The sequence below is a fragment of the Thunnus albacares genome, chromosome 10 (genome assembly GCF_914725855.1).
Source record: "Thunnus albacares chromosome 10, fThuAlb1.1, whole genome shotgun sequence".
NCBI classification, from domain to species: Eukaryota; Metazoa; Chordata; class Actinopteri; order Scombriformes; family Scombridae; genus Thunnus; species Thunnus albacares.
The window spans coordinates 9,019,386-9,042,500 of record NC_058115.1 but is presented as its reverse complement, the minus strand read 5'-3'; the positions used below and the strand labels follow the sequence as shown (position 1 = coordinate 9,042,500).

General features: G+C 40.2%; 1 protein-coding gene across 3 annotated transcripts; it reads right to left on the bottom strand.

The window, feature by feature from the left end:
- Window positions 1–4,136: 4,136 nt before the first annotated feature.
- Window positions 4,137–22,547, bottom strand: micu3b (mitochondrial calcium uptake family, member 3b). Of its 3 annotated transcripts, none has more exons than XM_044363824.1 (14): window positions 22,243–22,547; window positions 20,148–20,295; window positions 17,786–17,817; window positions 17,448–17,526; window positions 14,441–14,488; window positions 14,254–14,336; window positions 14,085–14,156; window positions 10,470–10,565; window positions 9,709–9,797; window positions 9,307–9,478; window positions 6,948–7,056; window positions 6,591–6,748; window positions 5,804–5,872; window positions 4,137–4,209 (listed from the first exon to the last, which is right to left on the bottom strand). In XM_044363824.1, the coding sequence occupies exons 1-13, from the start codon at window positions 22,495–22,497 to the stop codon at window positions 5,804–5,806; spliced, it is 1,410 nt and encodes a 469-aa protein (XP_044219759.1). In that variant the 5' UTR covers window positions 22,498–22,547; the 3' UTR covers window positions 4,137–4,209. The 3 variants fall into 3 exon arrangements, with proteins under 3 accessions (XP_044219759.1, XP_044219760.1, XP_044219761.1); XM_044363825.1 differs by lacking the exon at window positions 10,470–10,565 and adding an exon at window positions 12,477–12,518 and having other exon boundaries at window positions 22,243–22,543; XM_044363826.1 differs by lacking the exon at window positions 10,470–10,565 and having other exon boundaries at window positions 22,243–22,543.
- Between the last annotated feature and the right edge of the window lie 568 nt (window positions 22,548–23,115).

The window sequence follows — 23,115 nt, the reverse complement described above, 5'->3', positions numbered from 1 at the left end:
AACGATCCCTTTGACAAGGGACAAATTGTGATGGCTAGATGACTGGGTCAGAGCATCTCCAAAACATCAGGTCTTGTGGGGTCTTCCTGGTATGCAGTGGTCAGTACTTACCAGAAGTGGTCCAAGGAAGGACAACCACTGAACCTGTGACAGGGTGACAGGCGCCCAGGACTCATTGATTCATGTTGGAAGCAAAGGCTAACCCATCTGGTCTGATCCCTCAAATGACCTACTGTAGCGCATATTGCTGATGATGGACAAGTATCAGAACACACAGTGTATTGCAGCTTTCTGCATATGGAGCTGCACAGCCGCAAACTGGTCAGAGTGCCCATGCTGACCACTGTCCAATGCCAAAAGTGCCTACAATGGGCACATGAGCTGCGCATCAGAACTGGACCATGGGGTAATGGAAGAAGGTGGCCTGGTCTGTTGAATCACGTTTCGTCTTACATCATGTGGACAGCCGGGTGTGTGTGCATCGTTTACCTGGGAAAGAGATGATACCAGGATGCACTACGTGAAGAAGGCAAGCTGGTGGAGGCAGTGTGATGCTCTGGGCAATGTTCTGCTGAAACCTTGGGTCCTGGCATTCATGTAGATGGTACTTTTACATGTACCACCTACCTAAACATTGTTGCAGATCAAATACCCTTCATGGCAACAGTATTCCCTGATGGCAGTGGCCTCTTTCAGCAGGATAATGCACCCTGCCACACTGCAAAAATTGTTCAGGATTGGTTTGAGGAACATGACAAAGAGTTCAAAGAGTAGCTTTGGCCTCCAAATTCCACAGATCTCAATCCGAACAAGCATCTGTGGGATGTGCTGGAAAAACAAGTTCGATCCATGGAGGCCCCACCTCGCAACTTACAGGACTTAAAGGATCTGCTGCTTACGTCTTGGTGCCAGATACCAAAGGACACCCTCAGAGGTCATTCGGAGTCCATGCATCGACGGGTCAGAGCTGTTTTGGAGGACCTACGCAATATTAGGCAGGTGGTTTTAATGTTATGGCTGATCAGTGTAAACAGTAGTAATAGTGTGCCATAGGTTGACTAGACACTAGGTGGCAACAAGAGTAATTAAAAACATATATAGTGTAATAATGTAATAAGAGGAATACCACATGCCATGTATGTATATAGAGCCTAGAAAAAATAAGACAGGAGACAAATGTTTATATGTATATAAATATACACCTGGACTAGGACTATATGAGTGAATAACCTACAAGAAGTGTTTAATATCAATGCAGTTAAACAATGCTGAGCAAAATAATGAATCTGTCCAGAAATGACAAATATACAATTAACTCCATGTGTGAGTCAATTTGTGACAATAAACTGTTTTGATATATAACATTTAATTACAAACATGTTCTCTATTACATCTTAAAGGCATATTATTTAACTTTTGCTGAACAGTGCAGTTAAATGAAAATGGACCATTGAATGTCCCTTTATTTAATATTCCCTTAAGTTACTTATGTTACAGTCATTTGGCGAACAGTAACACAAGTAGAGAAAAGTCTTCATATCAATATTCAACTCAAGTTTGCTATAGTTACATTAACCACCATAAGGTAGTGGTCATACCAGACCAAGTTAGACATTGGTAACAAAAGCCTCTGGGTGTAATGAAATGAGCTACTGTGTGTTTTATTTCTTCTGAATTCAGCTTTTCTTTTGTAAGAGGAAGATTATGTTATTTCTTCTTTAGTCTCACTTTGTATGAGCCTACTTAGAAATACAAAAAAAAGTGTGCTGTGTAGTTACATCTGAGTGTTGTAGTTACATTTCTAAACTTCTAGGGAAAATATAAAAATGTTATGCTGACCCTGAGCTCTCCTAAATGGGCATTTCTCTGATTTTATGCATGTGGATTGATTTACTTGTCACAAGGAGTACTATTCAACCTGTGATGACAGGCTATAATGTGTTTTGGCGATGTGATCAGGGTTATCTTGGTTTAGGTTTGAGACTTCAAAATTTGAACAGACTGCCTAATATAAACTTGGGCCCTGGGGTTTGAAAGATGTGGGCATTTACCAGACAGAGAGGGTTTGATAAACGATGCTATTGAAATGCATTATGGACACTGTAGGATCCAGTTTTTTAGGAACTTGACCCATACTAAAAGACTAAGTCTAAGACTAAGTCAGGATATCTCAGCCTCTGCTGCATCGATTTTGACAATTATTTTTTAATTCTGTCTCTTTTGAGTCCCTCAATGATTTGACTGTTATCAAGCTATTACATACACATTATCATCATACATCTGTCCCAAATATATGGGCCAATAGGGGCCTACTAAACCTTCCCAAATTGGGTGCAATGAACACTAAATTGCTGGGGTTCCCCTTTAGGCTTCTCGTCAGAGGCTACAGTATTTTTGTGGATATGAACTGGATTTTTCACACTGCGGGGAAAGTGAAACCTCTTATCAAAACAGACTAGAGCCAGGCAAAGGTGGACAAAAGTAATGTTACTTTTATATATCTATATCATATTTATGTAACAAACTAGAACTTTAGACTATAAATCTAGTCTCAAATAGATGAAAAAAAACCCTCTAAAAACACATCTTTCTCTCAATGTACCAAATACAAACAGGCTGAACTGTGTCAGTTAACTATATTAAGTTTCAGGGATCTGTTTTACTAGCCTTGAAGGACCCGTTGATCTTACTTCAGGAACCACAGAATCAGAGTGCGAGACTGCAAATTATTTCCCTGCTGAATTAATCATTTAAAGATAAAAAGTCCCTGATTATAGTGTCGTACACCCACATAGCCGCAGGTTCCTCATGATTAATACTGTTAATGATTTGCCTTCAGGTTGAGGGGAAAAAAGCTAATTTATTCTTCTGTGGTCCAACCATCAGGCCACTGTAGTTAAAAAGCAAAGATTTGTGTGGGGAGGAAAATGTGAGCAGTTCACAGTTTATTAGCTGACTTGTATGTAAACAGCGACCGTAACTGCAACTAAACTAATTTGCAGCGTGCGTGTGAGATTGAGGGTGACAGAGGAAGCAGAAAACAAACAAGAATCCAAATATTTTAAGTGATATTTATTGCACCACATCATAATAAATGCACCTGGGCTTTAACATTAGTAAAATAGTCAAAGCCTAATTTAAAAGAAAGGCAAGAAGTTTCCAAAACTCTTCCAGAGGTAGTCTAACTAATCAATCCAAACATCCAAAATTAAAGCAGAAAGTAGGCTGAAATACAAAGACATTAGTCTGGTTAATATTTGAATGTGTAACATTTTGTTACCTTCAGTCAGTCTTTTTCAGTACATTAACTCCACCCAAAGCAAACATCAGACCAGGAAACAACAGTCAGTAAGAAATCCTCAGTAACATACAATACCAGTGCAGATTTGTTTACAGTGTAAACAATTCCTCAGAGAGCCTGAAGGGAAGGTCATTTTAACATACTGCTCCTTTAAAACCAACACTAATTTAAGCTGCGTGTCCCAAGAGTGGAACAAACATATGGCTTCAATATTCTGCATATTTATTTATAGAGAGGTAATTCCTGCCAGTGGCATGAAAATAGCACTTCTTTTTTAATACCCGAGGAGGAAAGTGCTCTTTAGTAAGAAATGATTAACACTGTTAGCTGCCTGTATTTAAACAGTGAGAAACACAGACTGAGCGAGTGTGTTCAGGCCTGCTGGCTCTGGGGGATCCTGGAGGATTTTAGCTGCAGCGCTTTGGGAAAGAGGAGGAGGAAGAGGAGGGGAGGTGCTGTCCTAAGCTGATCTGTGCAGGGGGCTGCAGAGCCAACAGGAACAAGTATGTAAGCAATGCTGCCGCCATACAGAATCCGACTTGGGACAAAGAGAGAGTCACGTTGGCAGAGCAGTAATAAGACAAAGTAGAACTTTTAGATAAATAAATAAAATCCGTGTTAACAATCATAAATTAATAAATATATTTACAAGTAGATGGATCAATAGTGTAATATCTTCTCAACAGACTTAAGAGGATTTTCTCGTTAGATTCATCATGGTCAAATCTTGCAACAGCTTCCCATTAGACTAACCACATCCTGTTTTGCCACATCCTGTTTATTCTAAAACTAACAGACAGTGCAATAAGATGCTGCAACATGCATTAACTCTTTTATCCTGGTCGAAAGCTTGAAGGAGGCACAGTTCATCCAGTTTGTAAGACATGCTCTGATGTTGGGATTTTCACCTTTTGACGACACAAAGAGAAAAAGACAAATTAAAGTCCAGCGTGACACACGGTAAATGTAAACCGACAGCTTGTGTTCATGACATTATGAACACAGAGTGGGATGGATAATCTGTATCACTCCTACATTAGAGCTGCAGGCAGTTGTTTCTTGCATATTATACACCAGAAAAAAGATATTGAAAAACTAGAATACATTAGAATACTGAGACATAAAAACCCTTGCATCTCTTAATGAAATAGTCATGGAGCACAAGTGCAGCAGGAATTCTGCAAGTATGCAGAAAAAAATCTGAGTCCTCTCTTTGCAGTGACCACAGCTGCAGATTTTCAGCATCCAAATACCCACATGAGTTTTAAACAGGCAGCTACCCCTAACTGCTCGCACATACAGTATATATACAGATTTATCTCATTAATTTTAAGGCAGTTTTACCAGCCAAGAAGTTATTTTACATGTGTAAAATTATTAAAAATGGCAGCAAGAGGTAAAAAAAATCCAAATTTCTGCGATAAATAATGCAAAATATTAAAGGAATAGTTTGACATTTTGGGAAATACATTTATTTACTTTCGTGCTGAGAGTGATACCACTCTCATGTGTGTACATTAGACATGAAACACCAAAGTGTAAAAACAACAACTTGTAGTTATGTGTGGACTTTTTCTTGGCTGACCGCAATGACTTCCTGTAGTCTCCACTGGTTGTCTGATAACCTCACAGTGTCAAAAAGACTACGGGAAGTCACTGGTTCCTGCCAAGAAATAGTCCAGCATGTAACCCCCCACAAAACCACAACATGTCAGTTTTACACTTTGGTTTTTGTACGAATTAAACAAATGAGAGATAGCGTGTTAATTAATAAGCTACAGAGGCATTGTTGCCTGGATTTTGTTACTTTTGGACAGAGCCTGGCTCGCTGTTTTCCCCTATTTCTAGTCTTTATGCTAGACTAAGCTAACTGGTTGCTGGCTATAGCGTCATATTTACCATAAAACTGTGAAAGTGGGATCTTATCATCTACCTCCTGGCAAAAAGCAAATAAGTGTATTTCTGAAAATGTCGGACTATTTCTTAAACAGCTGACGAGGTTACATGTATGTCAAAATGACATAAATGCTGTACTAAAGTGAAATATTGACTGTTGACAGCACTTGATCAAAATATTACAAAAATGTAGCTAAATCAACACTATTTTTCTCTTTTCTCTCAAAATATTTATTGTCTTAAAAAACCTACAGATTAAGTCCTTTCCCAAGTTTTATCAGGGCAGATTATCAAGTCCTCTACTGAGAGGTGCACTTCCTTTGAAACATTTATACGGCTTTAAATTGCACTGCTCGCTGCTCATGGATGCAGACTTAAGCTGGTATCTGGTGGCAGTTGATCAGGCGTTAATATTACAGTGTAATTCAATGCTTTGGGTGAAGAGAGTGTGGGCCTCAACTACATCTGAAAAGACCGACTATATACTGGGACAGTGAGCCTGGGAAACTCCCGTTTAAAGAATGCACAATCACCATTTTAAAAATAGCATATTTTCATTGTCATCTCATTTTTCAGAGAATGCTGACAGTGTGAGAAAAGACTTACCTATTTGCCTGAAAGCTCCTTCTTCAAGCAGGACTTAAAAGAAGTGAACTTCTCCTCCACTCTGACGCCCTGTGAGTATATATATACATATATATATATATGTACGTGTGTGTGTGTGTAGAGAAACAGAAGGGAAAAATGTTATGAGAGGATCAATTTCCTGACATCCCACTAGATGGCAGTATAATTTCACAATAATCACTAACTCAAGGTGAGACGTGTTTCAGTGATAAAAAGTGGCAGAGGGTAATTTAGACATTATGGTACAGGGTATTTAAGTATACCACTACCTAAAGGAAAAAGACTCATAATTAGTGCTCACTCAAAGCCATATTTAAACAGGAAAGGTGTCATTTGTGTTACTAATAGTTGCTTAAGTATTACTAATTGTGTACAAGCACCCTATTTTAAAATTAAACGTGTTTCTGAGCTCAGCATCCACCCATATTTTCTTATGCGACCTCCATTGTGTTAAATTCGACTTGAATTTGCATCCATGCCTCCATCTTTGAGCCCTATTTTGGAAGCTCAACACGTATCTGCCCTGACTGACATTAAGAAGTAGCTGACAGAAGGACTGATAATGCTGGTATCTTTCAGATCAGCCCGCGCTACTGTGGAGTCCTCACACCAACACCTCTGTGCTGCTCTCCTCCTGGTCAGTCCTCCGAGAAGCTGCTCTCTCGGGCTGACGAGGGTGGAGGGGAGCTGAGTGGGCCGTGTGGGCACATCTCTTGTGTCACCTTCAGTGTCATAAAACAGAGATAAATGTCCTCAGCTATCTCACCCCGTCGCCGCGATGCAACCGTTCCTTCATGATGCCGATGAACTCCTTGTAGCTGAGCTTATCATCGTGATCCTCGTCAAAGATCCTGAAGACTGTGTTCACCAAGTGGTGGGTCAGCTTGATGTCTGTGGCCACATAGACAGCACGGCTAAACTCCTCTGCGAGAGAAGAAAAACAGTTGATCAGGTGACTCGGAGGAGAGTATTATTCATTACAGATATATTTGTTACCAATATTAACATCAGTATATCCCCTAATGTGACATTTAAATGACTAGTTTTGTTTTTCAGGAGTTGCTTTATGCAAAAACACCCCTAAATCCAGTAACTCAGCCGTACAATCAGTGTTTGACGTTACCTTGACCAATAGAACGGTTGGCAAAGTTGTACATTTGCATGGCGATAGCAAAATCCTCCAGGTTGTTCAGAAACTGGAAGAAAGACCTGAATTCCTCAAAGGTGATTCCCTGCAAAGAGTTAGAAACAATAAAACGAATACCTTTATTTTATGAAACATAAACCTTGTGAACTACAACTTGAGAAATTATAGTGACATGAAGCAAACGGCTGCATGTGTCAACACTCAAAAGGATAGCGCTTCAATTCACACAATACATAATCTGCTTTCTTTCATCCTGAGGGGGAATCCTTTAGTGTGTGTGGGACCTTGAAGCCATCAGATAGATAACACACCCAAACAGACAAAGTATACATTGCTGGATTTTCCCTGCGCAGTATGGACACGCTGAGCTGTCAGCAGCTGGGGGAGGATTGTAGCTTTTGGGAAGAGGTCAGGCTGCTTGCAGACTTTTCTAAAGCAGATTAACCTGATACTTGAATAAACAAAAACAAAAGTGATGAATCCCCAAACATCTCAGGCTTGGCTGATGACTCAAACACTGGGCCTATTGATCTCCACTCAACCATCCTGCGGCTACTAGCTCCTTCTCTCGCCCGGGGCCTCGCCAAACAGCCTACACACACAGCCTAACAAATGGAGTAATGACTAATCTGTGACGCTTTGCTGTTTTAACAAGTTGAGGGCCATAAAATATCTCTTAGCCTAATGATGAGACCCACTTGATTATCAATGGAGATCTAGCAACACGCTACTCGAGGCGGCTGAGGAGCTGCTGGTGTCTTTTCATGCGGGTCAGCGTGCCAAGGAGGAAAACAAATTAAAGCTAAAATGAGGATGCTTCACTCAACAGCTTATTCACAGAGCAGAATCAAAAGAAACAGAGCAGAATACTCCCGTATTCACATGCAACCATATACCTACAAACTTTTAATAGTTAAAGCTACATGTAAACCATTTATGTTATGTAAACTATGTGTCTGTAGACAAATGAGACAAAATTGCTGCAATTCAAGTATTGTGAAATACTGATAAATGTCTTTTTACTGATACTATGTGCCGTTCGAAATTTAACACATTGTGGCTTTCAAGTTTTCCTAAATTAAAAGCTCTCAGAAAAAAGGAAGGGAGCTGCCAAATGTGAAACAGTGAGAGAATGAATTATGCTCAATATGTGCATGAATACAGACTCTAAATGACGAAGAACACAGCATCGATGCTGCCTGAGGAAGCTTGAAACGCGTTGCAATCCAGAGTAGCTTCTGATTCAAGCCTTTTCTGTGTTCTTCATGCTGTTAAGTGCCTGTATTCGTGCACATATTCAGCGTATCAAATTCTCTCACTTGTTTTACATTTGACAGCTTCCTTCCTTTTTTCTGTGTATTTTCACTGACCCACTTGGAAAGCCTTTTTCCATTGCTTTCTCATGAAAATGAATAGGTCACATTTGGGGATTAGCTCATTCATTTTCCTCCAGAGAGTGAGATGAACAGATTGATACGACTCATGTCTGTCCATATGGAGCTGAAGTCTGGACGTACTTAGCCTAGCTTAGCATAAAGACTGGAAGAAGGGGAAACAGCTAGCCAAAAAAACAAACAAAAAAACAAATAACACAAAAATGCACCTACTATTACCTCTAAAGGTTACTAATTATCCATTTGTATTTTCTTTGTTGATGTGGTCACAAACAGAAATGCAATTCCTCAGATTTTAGGTGGAGTTAAGTACTTTCAGTACTTCTTGGCAAACAACAGCAGTCTTGTTTTCACAGTGAGTTTGCCTGCAGATATACCAAAATATGTGCTCACTGACTGTATCTGGCACACTGGTATGGCTGTAGCCGGAGACACTGCACAGAACTGTTGTTTGTCAGGAAAATACTTCCAATACTTCCCCAAAAATCACAAATTATTTTTACATCTTTGTTTATGTACTGGTTAAATGACATGCATGGTGAAAATAAGTTTTAGAGCTGTTTGTAGGCATATATTTTAACTTAATACATAGCCAGGTGAGCTGTTTCTCTCTGCTTCAAGTCTTTATGCTAGGCTAGGCTAATCCTGTCCTGACTCCTTGTTAGTGGGTGGTGTAGCATGAAGGGAGTATGAAGGATTATGAGAGGTATAGGATATGAACATGAGTAGTGACGTTAAGTGCTGGACACAAATATAATGCAATACAATACAATAGTCCTATTACTTTTGTGAATCTTATAATGTTGGAAGTCATTTTTGAGGCTGCCGTTTGACGTTGCTCTGTTAGATTGCATCATATTGTAAGACGTTACTGTCAGATGAGGAGTAGGAATTGTCAACTTTCAGGGTGACTAATTGAATCTAGGGGAGAAATAGTGCACCTTTTCTTCTGGCAAACTGTGGTGAACATTCTCCAAGTATCCACTGACGTTGTCCAGGTTGGTGAAGCGAAGAAGGATCCGAGCGAAGTCCTCCTCGCTGATGGTGGGCATGCCTTTGGAGTAGGAGAGGAACTCTATCTCAAGCAGCTCTGTCTGCAAGTTGTCCATGAACCTGGAGGAGATAGGACGACAGCTGCTGACAGGAAACGCCACCACCAGAGCCTTGCACGCACAAAGGAACACTTAAGATGGTGACTAAGAAAACCACAACAGGTTTATTTGTTGAGGGTTCAACGTCGTGTGAAATTGATGAATGGTTGTATTACTGTGCACTGTAAGATAAAGATTTTCTCAGGGAAATCAACATCAATCACAGAGTAAACAAAAGGTTTCACAACTCACTTGTAAAAGTCTTCAAACTTCAACTCAGCCTTCCCTTTTTTCCCAAAGAAGTGTACCAGCAGAGTCGTCTCTGTATTTTCATCCATGTGCTATCACAGAATAAAGTTGATCATGTTATGCTTCCTCATAGCTTTAATTATCCACCTCACATTTGATTTATTCTGTAAATGCAGCAACCCACAATGTACAACTGATTACTGCAAAACTTTATGTTAATTTGCACAAAATCTCTGTTCCAGCAGTCAGGGTGAGCTGTTCTGTCACACACTGCATCTATCACAAGTGTATCATGGTACCACCAGGTAAACATTAACAATGACATTTACTTAACCATGCTGTGAGCTTTAAGTAAAGATGTTAGTTAATAGCTATGCACTGATTCAGCTATTGAATAATTTCTCAGAGTTAATGGTTAATGCTTCACTGTGCCTGAAACCAAACAGAAGGTAAGCATTTCCCATTTTCTGCATGAAACAAACACGTGCCATGCAACAGACTGATTAAACATGCTACTAGGCCTTGGTGCAGATGTGCTTCTGTTACAGGAAACATTAGAGGAACTTTCTTTGAATATTTATTCTTACTAACAAAGACGGTAGATGCATAAATCAAGAACTTGTTCCACTGCTCTCACTAACACAGAACCTACAAGACTTTCTTTGAGAAACAAAAGGATAGTGAGACGATACATCAGGATCTGTTGTATTGAACTGCTGTAAAAGCAAAGTCATGAAGAAGCAGCTTGAAGAGAGCATGACTACCTCAGTGAGATCAGAAAACAGAACTTGACTTGTGCCACGTCTCAGAACATCCCACATGCCCCGGGCCTCCACATGCTGACTGTCTTTTTTAAGGATCTGTGGCAGCAGTTGAAGCACAGCTGTTAGAAGACAAAATAAATCTGGTACATGTTAGATTAGGGAGAGGGTGACAGACAGACAGACAGACATCTAAGAGGGCATGCTGTGGAGAGCAGGACTAGATAGAAGATGAAGCATTTGACACATTTTAACAGAGGACAGACAGGTGAGCATGCCGTCCACAAAGACAGAGGGACTGACTGGCATTTATCCACACTCAAACAGGCTGAAACAGACCGAGGCTGACACCGATGTATCTGGCAGGCCCCTCAGCCCTGACATGAGCCTGTTCTGCAGCGATGCATGCAGGACATTGAGCCAACACAGCTAACACATGCCCAAAGCATGCAGGGAGACAGACCTGAAGGATGACTCATGCTGGGTTAACTGAACCACCCAATACATCATCATTTGATGCTAAGTTGCAAGGTAAATGCTGGTTATCAGGCACCTTCCATCTCACTGTTGTGAAATTGGGTCAGATGTTGATCATATGCATTTTCTGGAACACTTTTAGTCTTTTATCTGTCTCTCAAAGCTCAAATTTAAAAGATGATGGTGCAGATTCTAATGTTTCTGATGTGATAAAAAGCTGTCTGGAACAAAGAAGCCACTCTGTGCTATTTTTCTCAATGAGGTCATGCTCCTGATTTAGGATTAACCAATCATTATTATTATTACAGTTTACTTACTCCCTTCACTCTCTCAGCTGCTGTGGTGCTATTTTAACTACAGCTACACTAAAACACAACTGTCAACAACAATTTGCTTATAATTGGGGTCATGTGCAATAAAAAAAGATCCAAGTAGTGTAGAGAAACTCAGATTTCTCACTCCTAGTTACAAACTAAACCATGTTGGTGCCTCTTGCTCTCATTCTACTTTTTGAACCTATCATTTGATGCCTCTCAAGTCTCGACATCACCTCATTCGAATGCAGCATGAGCACAACAGAAACCAACCAGAGACAGCCAGCCGCTCCTCGACACGTGTTCTTAAATATGGCTTGCTTCATTTCATAATATTTATTTATCTTATTCAGTTTTTTTTTCATCTCTCAGGCCTGAGGGGGAATGTGAGACAGCTGATAACTGTCTGAACAGCTCTTCCTCTGCGCCTCATCGCTTTTCACCAGGGAGATTTACGACATGATCCCACAGCTAATTACGGAACAACTCTTTAATGCGCCACACCGTTCCCATCTCATCCCATGAAAAGATCCTGATACACTTGTAATTAGAATATGCTGGGGAAAGCCCAACCGCAGGACTAAAGACATGTCTGTTATGTGTTTTTTTGAAAAGAATCGACTTTTGAACTTTTTCTGTAAAGATACCTACAGTGATGGCGAAGGAATCAAAACAAAAAAGACACACCTAGAGGTAAAGTCTTCAAACAGTGCTCTGAAAAGATGGGTCTGTCCCTTGGTTAGCTGTAGTGTGTGCTTTGAGTGCTTTTCACAGTGCTGCTTCTTCTCTCTGACTGGCATCTTCATGGTCAAACCCATCACAAAAGGTAACCTGAGCCCAAATACCACTCCTCAAGAAACTGTAAAAATAAAACATGGGGGTCTGGGAGAAACGATGTCAGTCTTCAGGTAAGAGCTTTTTGAAGTGGAATCTCTCGCCCGACGTTGACAAAAGCCGAGTACATAAATCATCTGCACTGCACTACCACACACACACAAAGACAATATGTCAGATAATGTTGTAGTAGGCAATGATGTATTTCAATTTCAGTGAATGTGAATGAGGTTATCTGGTGTTAACAGAGACAGATACGGGTGGTGTCAGCCCCTGAGATAGATTTTCGGTGCTAACTCACTGTGAAAAAACATTTTCAGGACAAGAAGACTGCATGCCAAAAATACATGCAATAAGCAGAACAGGGAAAAAGAACAATAAATACACTGTGAGGCTGAGATTTGCGTTGACCGTACAGCTGCAGGCTCTGAGATCCAAAAAGAGAGAATGTGCATGCGTGACAGAAATACAGCAGAAAGAGAAAATTCATTCATAATTCATGAAGTATTTCAGAAGAGGAAGATGGTTTGAAATAGCTTTCAACTGATTTTTAAGTCACAGCCATCAAGTTTATATGATGTGCCTTTACCTGTCATCTAAGATCAGTCCTCCTATTCTTAAGCTTTATGAAAGCACCCAGTCTTCATCCTCAACTTTGTTTTCTTGCAAAGCATCATTATATTTCAAATCTAGAGTACCCATTCTAATGATCTTTTTGAGGGTTATATGGGCTTCAGATTAATGCAAGACTTTCCAGAGATACAAACATTTGTCCCAGCAGAGTAAGCTCCTCCATGGTTGTGTTTGTGCGATAAGACCTCAAAGAGTTGCTCTTATCGCTCTAGTCAGCTCTGCCTGTTTACATCCACCTGCATGCGGCATAAGACTGCCCTAAAGAGATGAAAGCCTCAGGCATGTTTTACCCTGTATGACCACATTCACCTCTGTACAGCCTGTGTTCTCTCTAGGAACGTAGTGTTACATGCAAAATCACTGCTGTGTTAAACATCGCTTCAAAGTTAAGATGCAGACCAATGTCTTAAAGGTGCATTAATTGATCTTTTAGCCATTTGGGGGCAGCAGCAAGGCATAAACAACACTGACATATTGTCACTTTATAAAGTTAATGTGCTAAAGCTAATGTGTTAGCAAACTGTTGTCTGTTTATACCATTGACTGTACATAAAGATGGATGATATGACAGCTCCCTAAAAGTGAAGCCAAAACATCTCGATTGCCCCCTGGTGGCTGGCTGCAGTATAGGTCATAAGTCCCGCCCCCTCCATGTTAGTGGATGGGACATGAGCCAAACTAAAAATTAAAGTACAAGTCAAATGAATTTTTCCCAAAGATGGTTTCTGTCATTTTAGGTAATTCTTATCACACTGATATTTGTCCAAGTGCTAATTTTTCTGATAAGTTTGTTTTTAATAAGTTATTCAATGATATAAAAAAGGGGGTGTGACATCGTGATGGCAGGGGGATGGCTGAGGGGTTGTGTCCCGTGGGCCGTCATCCCGCCATCTGACTCTACTGCACAGAGTCTGGCTCCAAATGATGTCACACAAGAAAGATGGCAGCTCCAAGAAAGGAGATATTTTGGCTTCACTTTTGCATAGCTGTAGGAAGTGGAGACGCGTAGTCCATCTTTATATAGCCTACAGTCTATGGTTTATACATACAGCTTCAAAATTGTAGTGGCTCCACTATGTTCACCAGCTAGTTGCTAACTTAGTCTGTCTGCTGTTTGGTGGTGGGAAATGAAGAGTGAGAGTGGACTTTGTGTGCCATAAAAACAAAACAATGAGCTACAAGGGGTTAAAATGCTCCATAGAGCTGAGAGAAACTTCAAAGTTAGGTGTTAACCCTTTGTGAGTTGGTCACTATGAGCAACCCTTTCACATTACATAGTCGTTTGATCCATTGTGCATATAAAAAATTGTGATTAGAGCAGCATTACAACTGTCGAAAGGCATGTGAAAGCAACTCATACCTGCTGGTCAAATCTTTGCCCCTCTTCAGTAACTTCCTTTTTGTCCTTTTTCTTACGGAAAATTTCTTCCAGCTGGTAAAAAGATGATAAGTTATGCAAAATATAATTAACTATAAATAACTGATCGAATGTATTTTAATATATCAGATCATCAAGATGAAGCTCGTACTACTAAGAACTCCCTCTTGTCCACCATTTCATTCCCATCTGCATCAAACATGTTGAAAGCAATCCTGAAGCCTGCATGGGGCTCTGAAATAAAAACAATAATGAATTATATAGGAGTTAAGTTATTTTTCAATCTGTTAATAATTTCCAAACTAACTCTGCCAAAGTAAGTTAAAACATATACTGACTTGTTAAAATGCAGAGCAGGAAGAGGTACTCTGTGTAGCTGATGACACCTTGAACAGAGAGAACAATTAGTCAAGAAACAAAAACCAAAATGTTCCTTTTTGCACACAAGACAGCATCAAATACCATTAAGCAGTTAGCTCAAGGTGTTTACAGATGTTCAAAGTCATGCGTCCCAGATGAATAAGCCATCTAAAGAAACGGTGCACGCCTTCAGACAAGAGTAATCTTCTCGTGCTCACTGATAGCATCTTAAAAGGTGCCTTTTACTTCATGCTTGGTGTTCCTCTCACACAAACACTAGGCTTTACAACTGAGCTGACCTATCTGGACACAAACCCAAACAAATTTAAGGCCTACGGCTTCTGATCGTGTTTGGGTAACAAGGTGTAATACATTCTCTAGTGATCTGTCACTGATTGAGAATGGACCGATTCAGGTTTTTGTGTCGTGTCCTTCAGCTCCCTTTGTTGTGTGACACGGAGAAGGGAAGAGTAAGTGTCAGGAGCCATCTCAGTCGACTCAGGAGGCTTCTCCCCTCTGCCTCTGAAAGCATTCCCAAGCTTTTGTTTGCTCGGGAAGATAGAGAATCGAGCACAGATAGTTCTGGGTGACTGCTCCTGGTGTTATGGGAAAAGAATTCAGGTTTGGGGCTTGCTGCAGGGAGATTTCCAGAAAAAGGAAAACTCAAAGGAAAAAAAAACAACACTGGCAAACAAAGATGTAGTGACAACTTTTTCTTTTTGCTGATCTTCTACATTTCCTCTAGAGGATAAACTAAGCTGCTAATAGGATGATGTAAATGCCAGTAAAACACATGTACAGACTGAGGTGTGAAAAGAAAATTAGCAATGCGTGCCATTAGGCAGAGTATATCTAAAAATTCCCCACAACAAAGTGCTCCGTCTTCTCACCCCAGCTCTATCTGTTTGGCAGGTACGGCCCTATAATGACAACAGATCTCTAGCTTCAAAGCCTTTAAAGCTTAAATGAGTTGAGGAGAAAGAGAAAAAAAAAAACTTTTAAGATTCCAGCCATGTCTCACCAATACCACACACCTTCACTCCTGGAGGGAGCCGCCCCCCTCCCTCCAGCTCAGCCTCTGAGCTCAAGTAGATGTTGTTAGACAATACAAAGAATTCCACAGAAACACTTCATACAGAGTGGCAGTCCCGGAGATGTAATCCAATGCCATTCTTAGGCTTCATAATGTCCGTGGTGATCAGGGGGGTGGCCAGTGGGACATGTCTCGACATAGCTGGGTTCAAACAGCTCCCTCATTCTCTAAAGCAGCGCTTTGTTCACAGATCAATCCAGTCCTTTTTTCCCTGACAAAGCCGCAACGTTTAACAGCAGGATTAAAAGCCCCAAATCCCAGCATTGGCACTTAGCTAAAGCAACAGGGGAGAGAGAAGAACAGTGAGATCTGATGCTCCACTGGCTCGTCTGACCCGCTGAGAGGGAGTGTGCAGGTCCAGGTGGGAAAATTACAAAGATCTTTGCTCACACTGACAACGACATTTTCTTCATCCAACGTTACTATGAACTGTGCAGTCAGTATTATTTAACAACCCGCATTAACAGAAGCAAGATTCTCTTTTTGAAACCTGACCATGAAGTCTCCAAGTCCAGTCCTTATACATGGTGTCATATGTTTACAATATTTAAGTCTGTGCAATAACTGTCAACTGACATACTGACAGTCTGAGAAGTCCTCAAGCCAAGGCCTGTTGCTTCCTTCCCCTAGTAGTCAGGATTTGTTGAGCCACAATATGGAGAGTTTTAAAGGCCTTAAAGGTATGTCAAAGTGTTTAGGGCTGCAATAAACGACAACTTTCATTATTGATGAATTGGACAAATATATTCTAAACTAATCGGTTACATGTTTTCTCTATTAAATGTCAGATTATAGTGAAATATTCCCATCACATTGTCCCAGAGCCCAAGGTGACGTCTTTGAGTTGCCAGCAGTGCTAAACCTAAAATTTTTTGTTAATGGTCATATATGACAAAGCATAGCCACAAATTGAGCAACTGGAACCAGTAATTTTTTAACATTTTTGCTTCATAAAATACTGAAACAATTAATGGATTATTCAAATAGTTGCTGATTCATTTCTGTCAACCGACTAATAGAATAATTGACTAATCATTTCCGCTCTAAACATTTTAATCGTGCATGGGATAATGCACAAAAGGAAACATTGGGAAAAGGAGAAAACAACTTTTTGTCATTAGCAGTGGGAAGTCTTTTCAGCTTGCAATACTGTACAATGTAGAACTGTCACATAAAGTGCTGCAAAAGTCATACTTAAGTCTAATTAGCAATAGCTTTTAAACATTTCAGTGACGCTTTATTCTACAAATCTGCAATTTTAGAATAATTTCATCGTCATTTCCAAAACATTGGAACTATGTAATTTGGTACTGACTGCAGGGAAACTACAGACAGCGTTCAATTGAAACACTTCCAATTAATTAATTCCAATTAATCGCTAGAGAGCATGCAAAAATATGAAATTTGTCTACAGGCGAGCATATATAGAAGAACAGAATAAAGTTTCCTGTAATAAATGAATATTTAAATTGAGTTTTTCTTTCAAGAAAGTTCCTAATTTCCGTATATTTTAGTAGCAAATTATATAGTTCTTGCATAAGAAACTTCTTAGGTAATAATCATAACAGACCTGTAAAATAAAGCATTATCACAGGGAGGATCAGTCTGTAAATATTATCAATGGACCAGGCCCTCCTGCAAAGGTTACCTGAGAAATAAATCTACAGCATGTTACCAGACTGTTGGAGAGATAAGATAGCATTTACAGCACACACTTTCTGTTCTGGATCATACAGAGATGACATGAACAACAGAGCTCAAATGGAACAACAAATGGAGGGCCTTAACATGACGGCTTAAAAACATTACAGCATAAAAGGGAATTACTTATATTCAAGGGATTTGTGTGCGCAGCTGCAATACATCATGACAGACCAAACAGGTTACTCTACCTCGTTCCCGGAGATTTCTAAACAAATTAGATGATCCTTTCCAAACAGGTGGGGTATCAGCTAGCATCTTGTCTAATTCCTGCGAGAATAGAAGAAAATCCCAAATCACTCATTCTTTTCCAAATCCTCAGTGCACTGGCAAATCACAGTGTAATGCAGTGTTGTTGGCATTACTGTAATTACAGAGGTTTTACACAGATAAAGAGGAGATTCACCTCAAATCCTACAAAAGGGAAGAAGTAAGAGTCTTTTTTATTGAGAATTTCTGTAATTGAGCGTTTATTTACCTCTTAGGCTATGTGAAGAGCATGAAATACCTCAATGACAGACCAACTCACCTTTTTTGTGAGGGACTTCCATGTCCTCTTACCTAAAGAAATAAGGAGAAATAAACACTTAGTGGCTGATATTCTTGTGACTTATGATAATACATTTCAGTGGTGAGTTCTATATCGGGAATACAGAACCAGGAAACAAAAGTGAAAACAGTGTTTATGTGGATGGCTACACAAGCCGTGTCTTTCCATGAATGCATTCCGATGGTCAATAAAGCAGGAGATAAGACGGAGACGTCGTAAAAACACCTGGCTGGGAAATTACATTGATAACCATGGCAATAACCCTCCGCTGACACTTTTTAAAGCTTGCGTCTGAAGCCGGGATTATGATTGCCATGTGATTGCCTGCTCTCCACCAAAGTGAGGTGTTTAAGTGAGCAAAGTGAAGATTAAAGGGGGATATTGTCCTCAATGTAAGCACTAATCTGACGCTTTTAATTAATGTTTCATAACCTGCAATGCCTATGAAGCTGATATGAATAACTTACACGACAGTGCTTAAAGTTTTGACTCAAACATGAGATGCTACAGCAGGCAGTTCACTTATTTAAAGGGAGTGGACAATCTGCCAGTTCACTCATAGGGTTCACTGCTTAATGGCCATAACTCTCATCAGTGATACAATGGTCATGTCCAAGGCCTTCCTAGACATAAAAAAACCCATCTATTTTCAACCACAATATAACCATAAACTACCATGATTACCATTTTTCAACGCATTAGCAATTAGCAAGCAGAAAATAATGACTAAATGTATGTTATTACATTAGTGCTTCCTATTTACTTTCCTAAATTATGTGGCAGTGAAGCCATGTTCAAACCATTAAACCAGGTCACACACCATCAATCACAATCAAGCAAAGTAATCAGAATGTCTTATCATTACATTTATGACAACCATGCAGTGTTGTTTGGTCTCTCGGGTCTCGAGTTTGTTGCCACATAAGTGGGCCATAAAAGTGGGGTTGCTGGTAAAGATGTCTATCTTTATGCAGGTGTTTTGACTGAAGCACTTTAAGCCACAACTTATTGTCCGATGACACTTCACAGGCCCACAGCAACAAGTACTTTTACAGGAAACAACACTGGGACTTTTAGAAATCTCTAGTATTTGGATGGATGAAGTAGCAGGGGTTTATCTGATGACTTGACGTAAGTGTAATTAATCAAATGGCCACTGATTAATGTAGTTAATTTATCAACAGAGCTGCAAAGATTAAACAGGCTGTGTGGCATTTACAGAAACACCCACAGTTACAGCACAGGAACACTGAGGAAAGACAGGCTGCCACCTCTTACAAAATGATTGATAGCAAACATTGAAAGATCCACTAATATTTTTAAATTAACAATGTATTGAATGGGAGAGAATTATCGCCGATATTTTCATTACCCCTCAGCTCTACAGAGCATTTTAAAATCTTTCAGCTTGTTGTTTTGGCTTTATGGCCACAACTTCATTGTTTTGATTGATTCTCACAGCTCTCATCAACCCTGCCAGAGCAGGCAGCTGTTTTCACAAAAAAACCTCTCATAAACCCGCTATACACTACCTGTCCAGCACCAAATAGCAGACAGACAAAGTTAGCAACTAGCCTGTGGGGACAGTGGTGCATTTAGCAGCTTAAGAGCCAGGTATCTCCTTCAGGAGTTGGTGGAGACCAAAAACAGAGCAAAAAGGTGGCCAGACATGATTGATTGATTGGCTGATTGATTGTAGATTGATTAATTAATCAATGATCAATTAATTATTGACATCCCTAGTAGATAGGCAACTGTTTGCTTATTCATTTGCCACATCAACTTTGTAGTGTAATAGTATGCCCATGTTTTACAGTTTACTTGCTGCCGAGTGTGGCCAAAAAAACAATGAATGCAGGTTTAAAACAAATTTTTATAACTTTCAAAAAATATCAGGTAACTGATATTTATAACTGTCTTATAAAACCACTTTCACAGACTTTGTTTTTGTTAACAACGAATCATTACATTCTTTTAATTATTATTTCAATTAATTGATTCATTTCCTGTTCTATCAGATGACAAAAGCAAAAAACAAATAAAGTCAATCATTGTTCCACAGTGATGACTTCAAATTGCTCGATCAACAGTGCAAAACCCAAAGATAAGAAAAAAATTCACTATTTTACTGTCACTATTTAGAAGCTGGAGCTGGAGCTGGAGCTTTTGATAAAATACTTCAAATATTGATTGATTATCAAAATGCTGATACTCTTTCTGTTGATTCCCTAACTGATTAATGGACAAAATGTTTCTTCACTAAACATCAGTACTAATTCTTTGTTCCTGCAGAGGATGTGTGGTATATTAGGAAGGAGCTGAGTATTAACAGCACACTCACTCTTGGGTTCATTCAGTGTGATGGACTCGATGAAGTTGAGCGGAGTCATGTAGAGTTGGCCCTCATACTCAACAGAACTGAACAGGCGGAATCTGTTTTCATAGGATGACATGTGCACATCTCCATCATTCAGGCCATAGGTCCTAGCCTGTAAACACACACACATACACACACACATACACTCATGAAATATTGCAAATAATATCAACAGTGATAATACTGTCTGAAAGATGCTTTTTACGAAATCCACGGGAGCTTTTCTTGTCACGAAAAGCCTCGCTCACACGGAACAACAAAGAGGCCCATGCTTTAATTCAGTAATGGGGCGCGTGTTATGTCAGCCCTATTTTTCATCCCTGTGCACCAGATAATGTCCCTACAAATGTTCAAACCCAGCCAGATCAGAAGGCTGGATTGGTGAAGACAGAGTGGATCTCTCTGTCAGGTGGCACAGTGCCAGGTCCACTGGGCACAGAGCAAACACCCAGGGAATGTGTGCCCCCCTCTGCTTAACCATTAAACCCCCTCTAACCACCCCCGCCTCTCATCAAATGTCAACCCCTCCGCCAAGCCCCAGTGTCCAGTTTCCTGTGTCCCTGGATTCCTGCTGCCTGTGGACACCAGTCAAGGTTAGCTCCCTCCTTACCGCAGATATGAAATAAGGAGCCTGCTCTCTGGGGAGAAATGTGCAAACCAGACCTGGTTTACATGCTTACATGGTTGTTCAAATCTCCTGTGATCTGTGAAATTCTTATCAACACCTATATTTAACACCTGCTGTAATGCAAACAATTACAACAGTGCCGCAAAAACCTGTATAAAGCTTATAATTACTGCTTGAATAATTTGTCCATTAATCAATCAGTGACTCAACATGAAATCATGTAATTAACACTTTAGATGATTGATTAATTGTTTAAGACATTTATCGAGCCAATGTGCTGACATTTGCTGGTTTTAGCGTCTCATGTGTGAGCTTCTGTACCTTTGGGAAACCTTTAGTCTTCAGTTTTTGTTGATAATGTACCAGAAAGGTGTTGATTCCATTCTGGGTATTTTTTCAGGCCAGATGTTTGTGGTGTTGTTTTTAGATTTAGTGTGTGCCTATTTTCTGTCCATTTCAGGTATAAAGAGTTGAATCAGTAAGTCTCGTGCTCATTTTCTGCTTTTGGGATTGTTGGTCAAACAAAACAATCAATGTGAGGACTTGACCTTCAGCAGGATGTTTTATAGACTAAACAATGAATCTGTTATTTAAATAAATACAGACTAGATTAACCAATATCAAAATAATCATTAGTTGCAGCCCATGTTTGGTTTTTTCAGACATAATAACAGATTAACTGATTCAACTGTTGTGTTTATATATCTGATAGGAGATATATCTGGTATACCTCTCTAGATAATGGACAAAATAACAAGAACATCTCATCCAAAAACATCAACAACCTAAAGTATGGCCTCAAAAATTGTCCCAAATTTAAACAGATGCATATCACTCTCCAGTCAGTCTGTCTCTATACTACCCACTGCCCAAAAACAGAAATTTCCATAAATTTGGATCAATACTTCTCTGATATCAACAAAGCTGAACACTGAAAACTTCCCAAAGCTACTAGTCATTGATAGGCTATTGGCTTACATTTTACAGTCAGATGTTCGTGTTATTTTGTCCACCCCCCTATGTAATGTAAATAATATAAATGTTGGCACAAATAAACATGCACACTTTATCTTAATTTGCATGAGGTTGGCACTGAAGTAAAAAAGTAGACCTTTAGACCTTTAAACCTTTAGTTATGGCAGCTATTAGGTCACGTGATCTAAAACGCCTTTGACCATTTTGCCATTTCAGCACCAAAGGTCGCGGATAGCTCCCTATGGTGACGACACATCATGATTGTGGCTAATTTCACGTGCACGAAATGATGTCATTATCCATCTGATAGAAATGCAGACGCTGTAGTTACCGTGCAATAAAAACCGATATTGAAACTGAATCATTTTTCAGGACTGCGGGGGTTTGGGGGGCAGACTTTATGTGAGCTGAGTGTTGTCACCAAAGCCCCGCAGCTTCACAGATGTCCCACTGTACCTTGTCGGTGGCAGACACTGATGGCAACGCCAGATGCAAGAGTCGAGCCTCGACATGGCTCGCCAGTCCCGAGCGCCTACCGACAAACGAGCGGCAGTAATAATAAGCAGCACCGGCCGCGGCGGTGACGCACGCTCCAGCTGCGATAACTCTCAGCGCTTTTGTCGCCTTTGAATGTGTTTGTTTCCGCGCCGCAAACGTCCCTGTTTTGGAGCTGTTGGTGAATGAAGGGATAAGTCTGCGCAGGGCAGCCATGGCTGTTTACACTGAGGTGTCGTAACCGATGAACGAGCCGCCTGCTGCTCCGAGCTCGCGAGAAATGCCGTGGGTATTTCAAGTCGCTCTGGGATTAAAGGGCGTCAAATTCGTGACAGTGAAGGAACATGTTGAAATCTTTGGAATAAACATAGAAATATTCACTAAATTATGCATCATCTAAAGTGGGTGAATTTTAAGAGTCTTACATGTTGTGTATGCAGGTTTAATTTTAAGTGATGCGAGAGCTCAGTGTAAGCTACCGTCAACTCTCTCCCCTTATGACTCTTATTTTATGCCTTGGGAGAAGGAAAAAAAATCCCTGCCAGGGCACGTCTGAACTGTGACAGCCCCGCCCATTACTAGTCCTGTGGTTTTGCACCTGCCTCACCACCCCTGCCACTTTGAGGAGCTCCTTTACCTGCACTGCAGCGTTTAACTCAGCCCTTCTTACTAAATCCTGCTCCGCTCTGTCTCCTCCACGGACCCACTAAGGCATCACCATCCGCTATGAACAGGTATGCAACATGAGGGCTCTCTGAGCAGCAACTGTCTGCAGCCCACCTCCAGCTGATGAAGACGCAGCGTTAAAAAAAGGAGAAATCAGTGCAGCCAGCA

Coding starts and splice junctions, on each gene's coding strand:
- micu3b (XM_044363824.1), bottom strand. CDS start 22,497: ATGGCTGCCCTGCGCAGACTTATCCCTTCATTCACCAACAGCTCCAAA. Junction 14,337..14,440: donor CCTGCTCTGCATTTTAACAA/GTCAGTATATGT, acceptor TTTTTATTTCAG/AGCCCCATGCAGGCTTCAGG. Junction 7,057..9,306: donor ACAGTTTGCCAGAAGAAAAG/GTGCACTATTTC, acceptor AACTCTTTGCAG/GGAATCACCTTTGAGGAATT.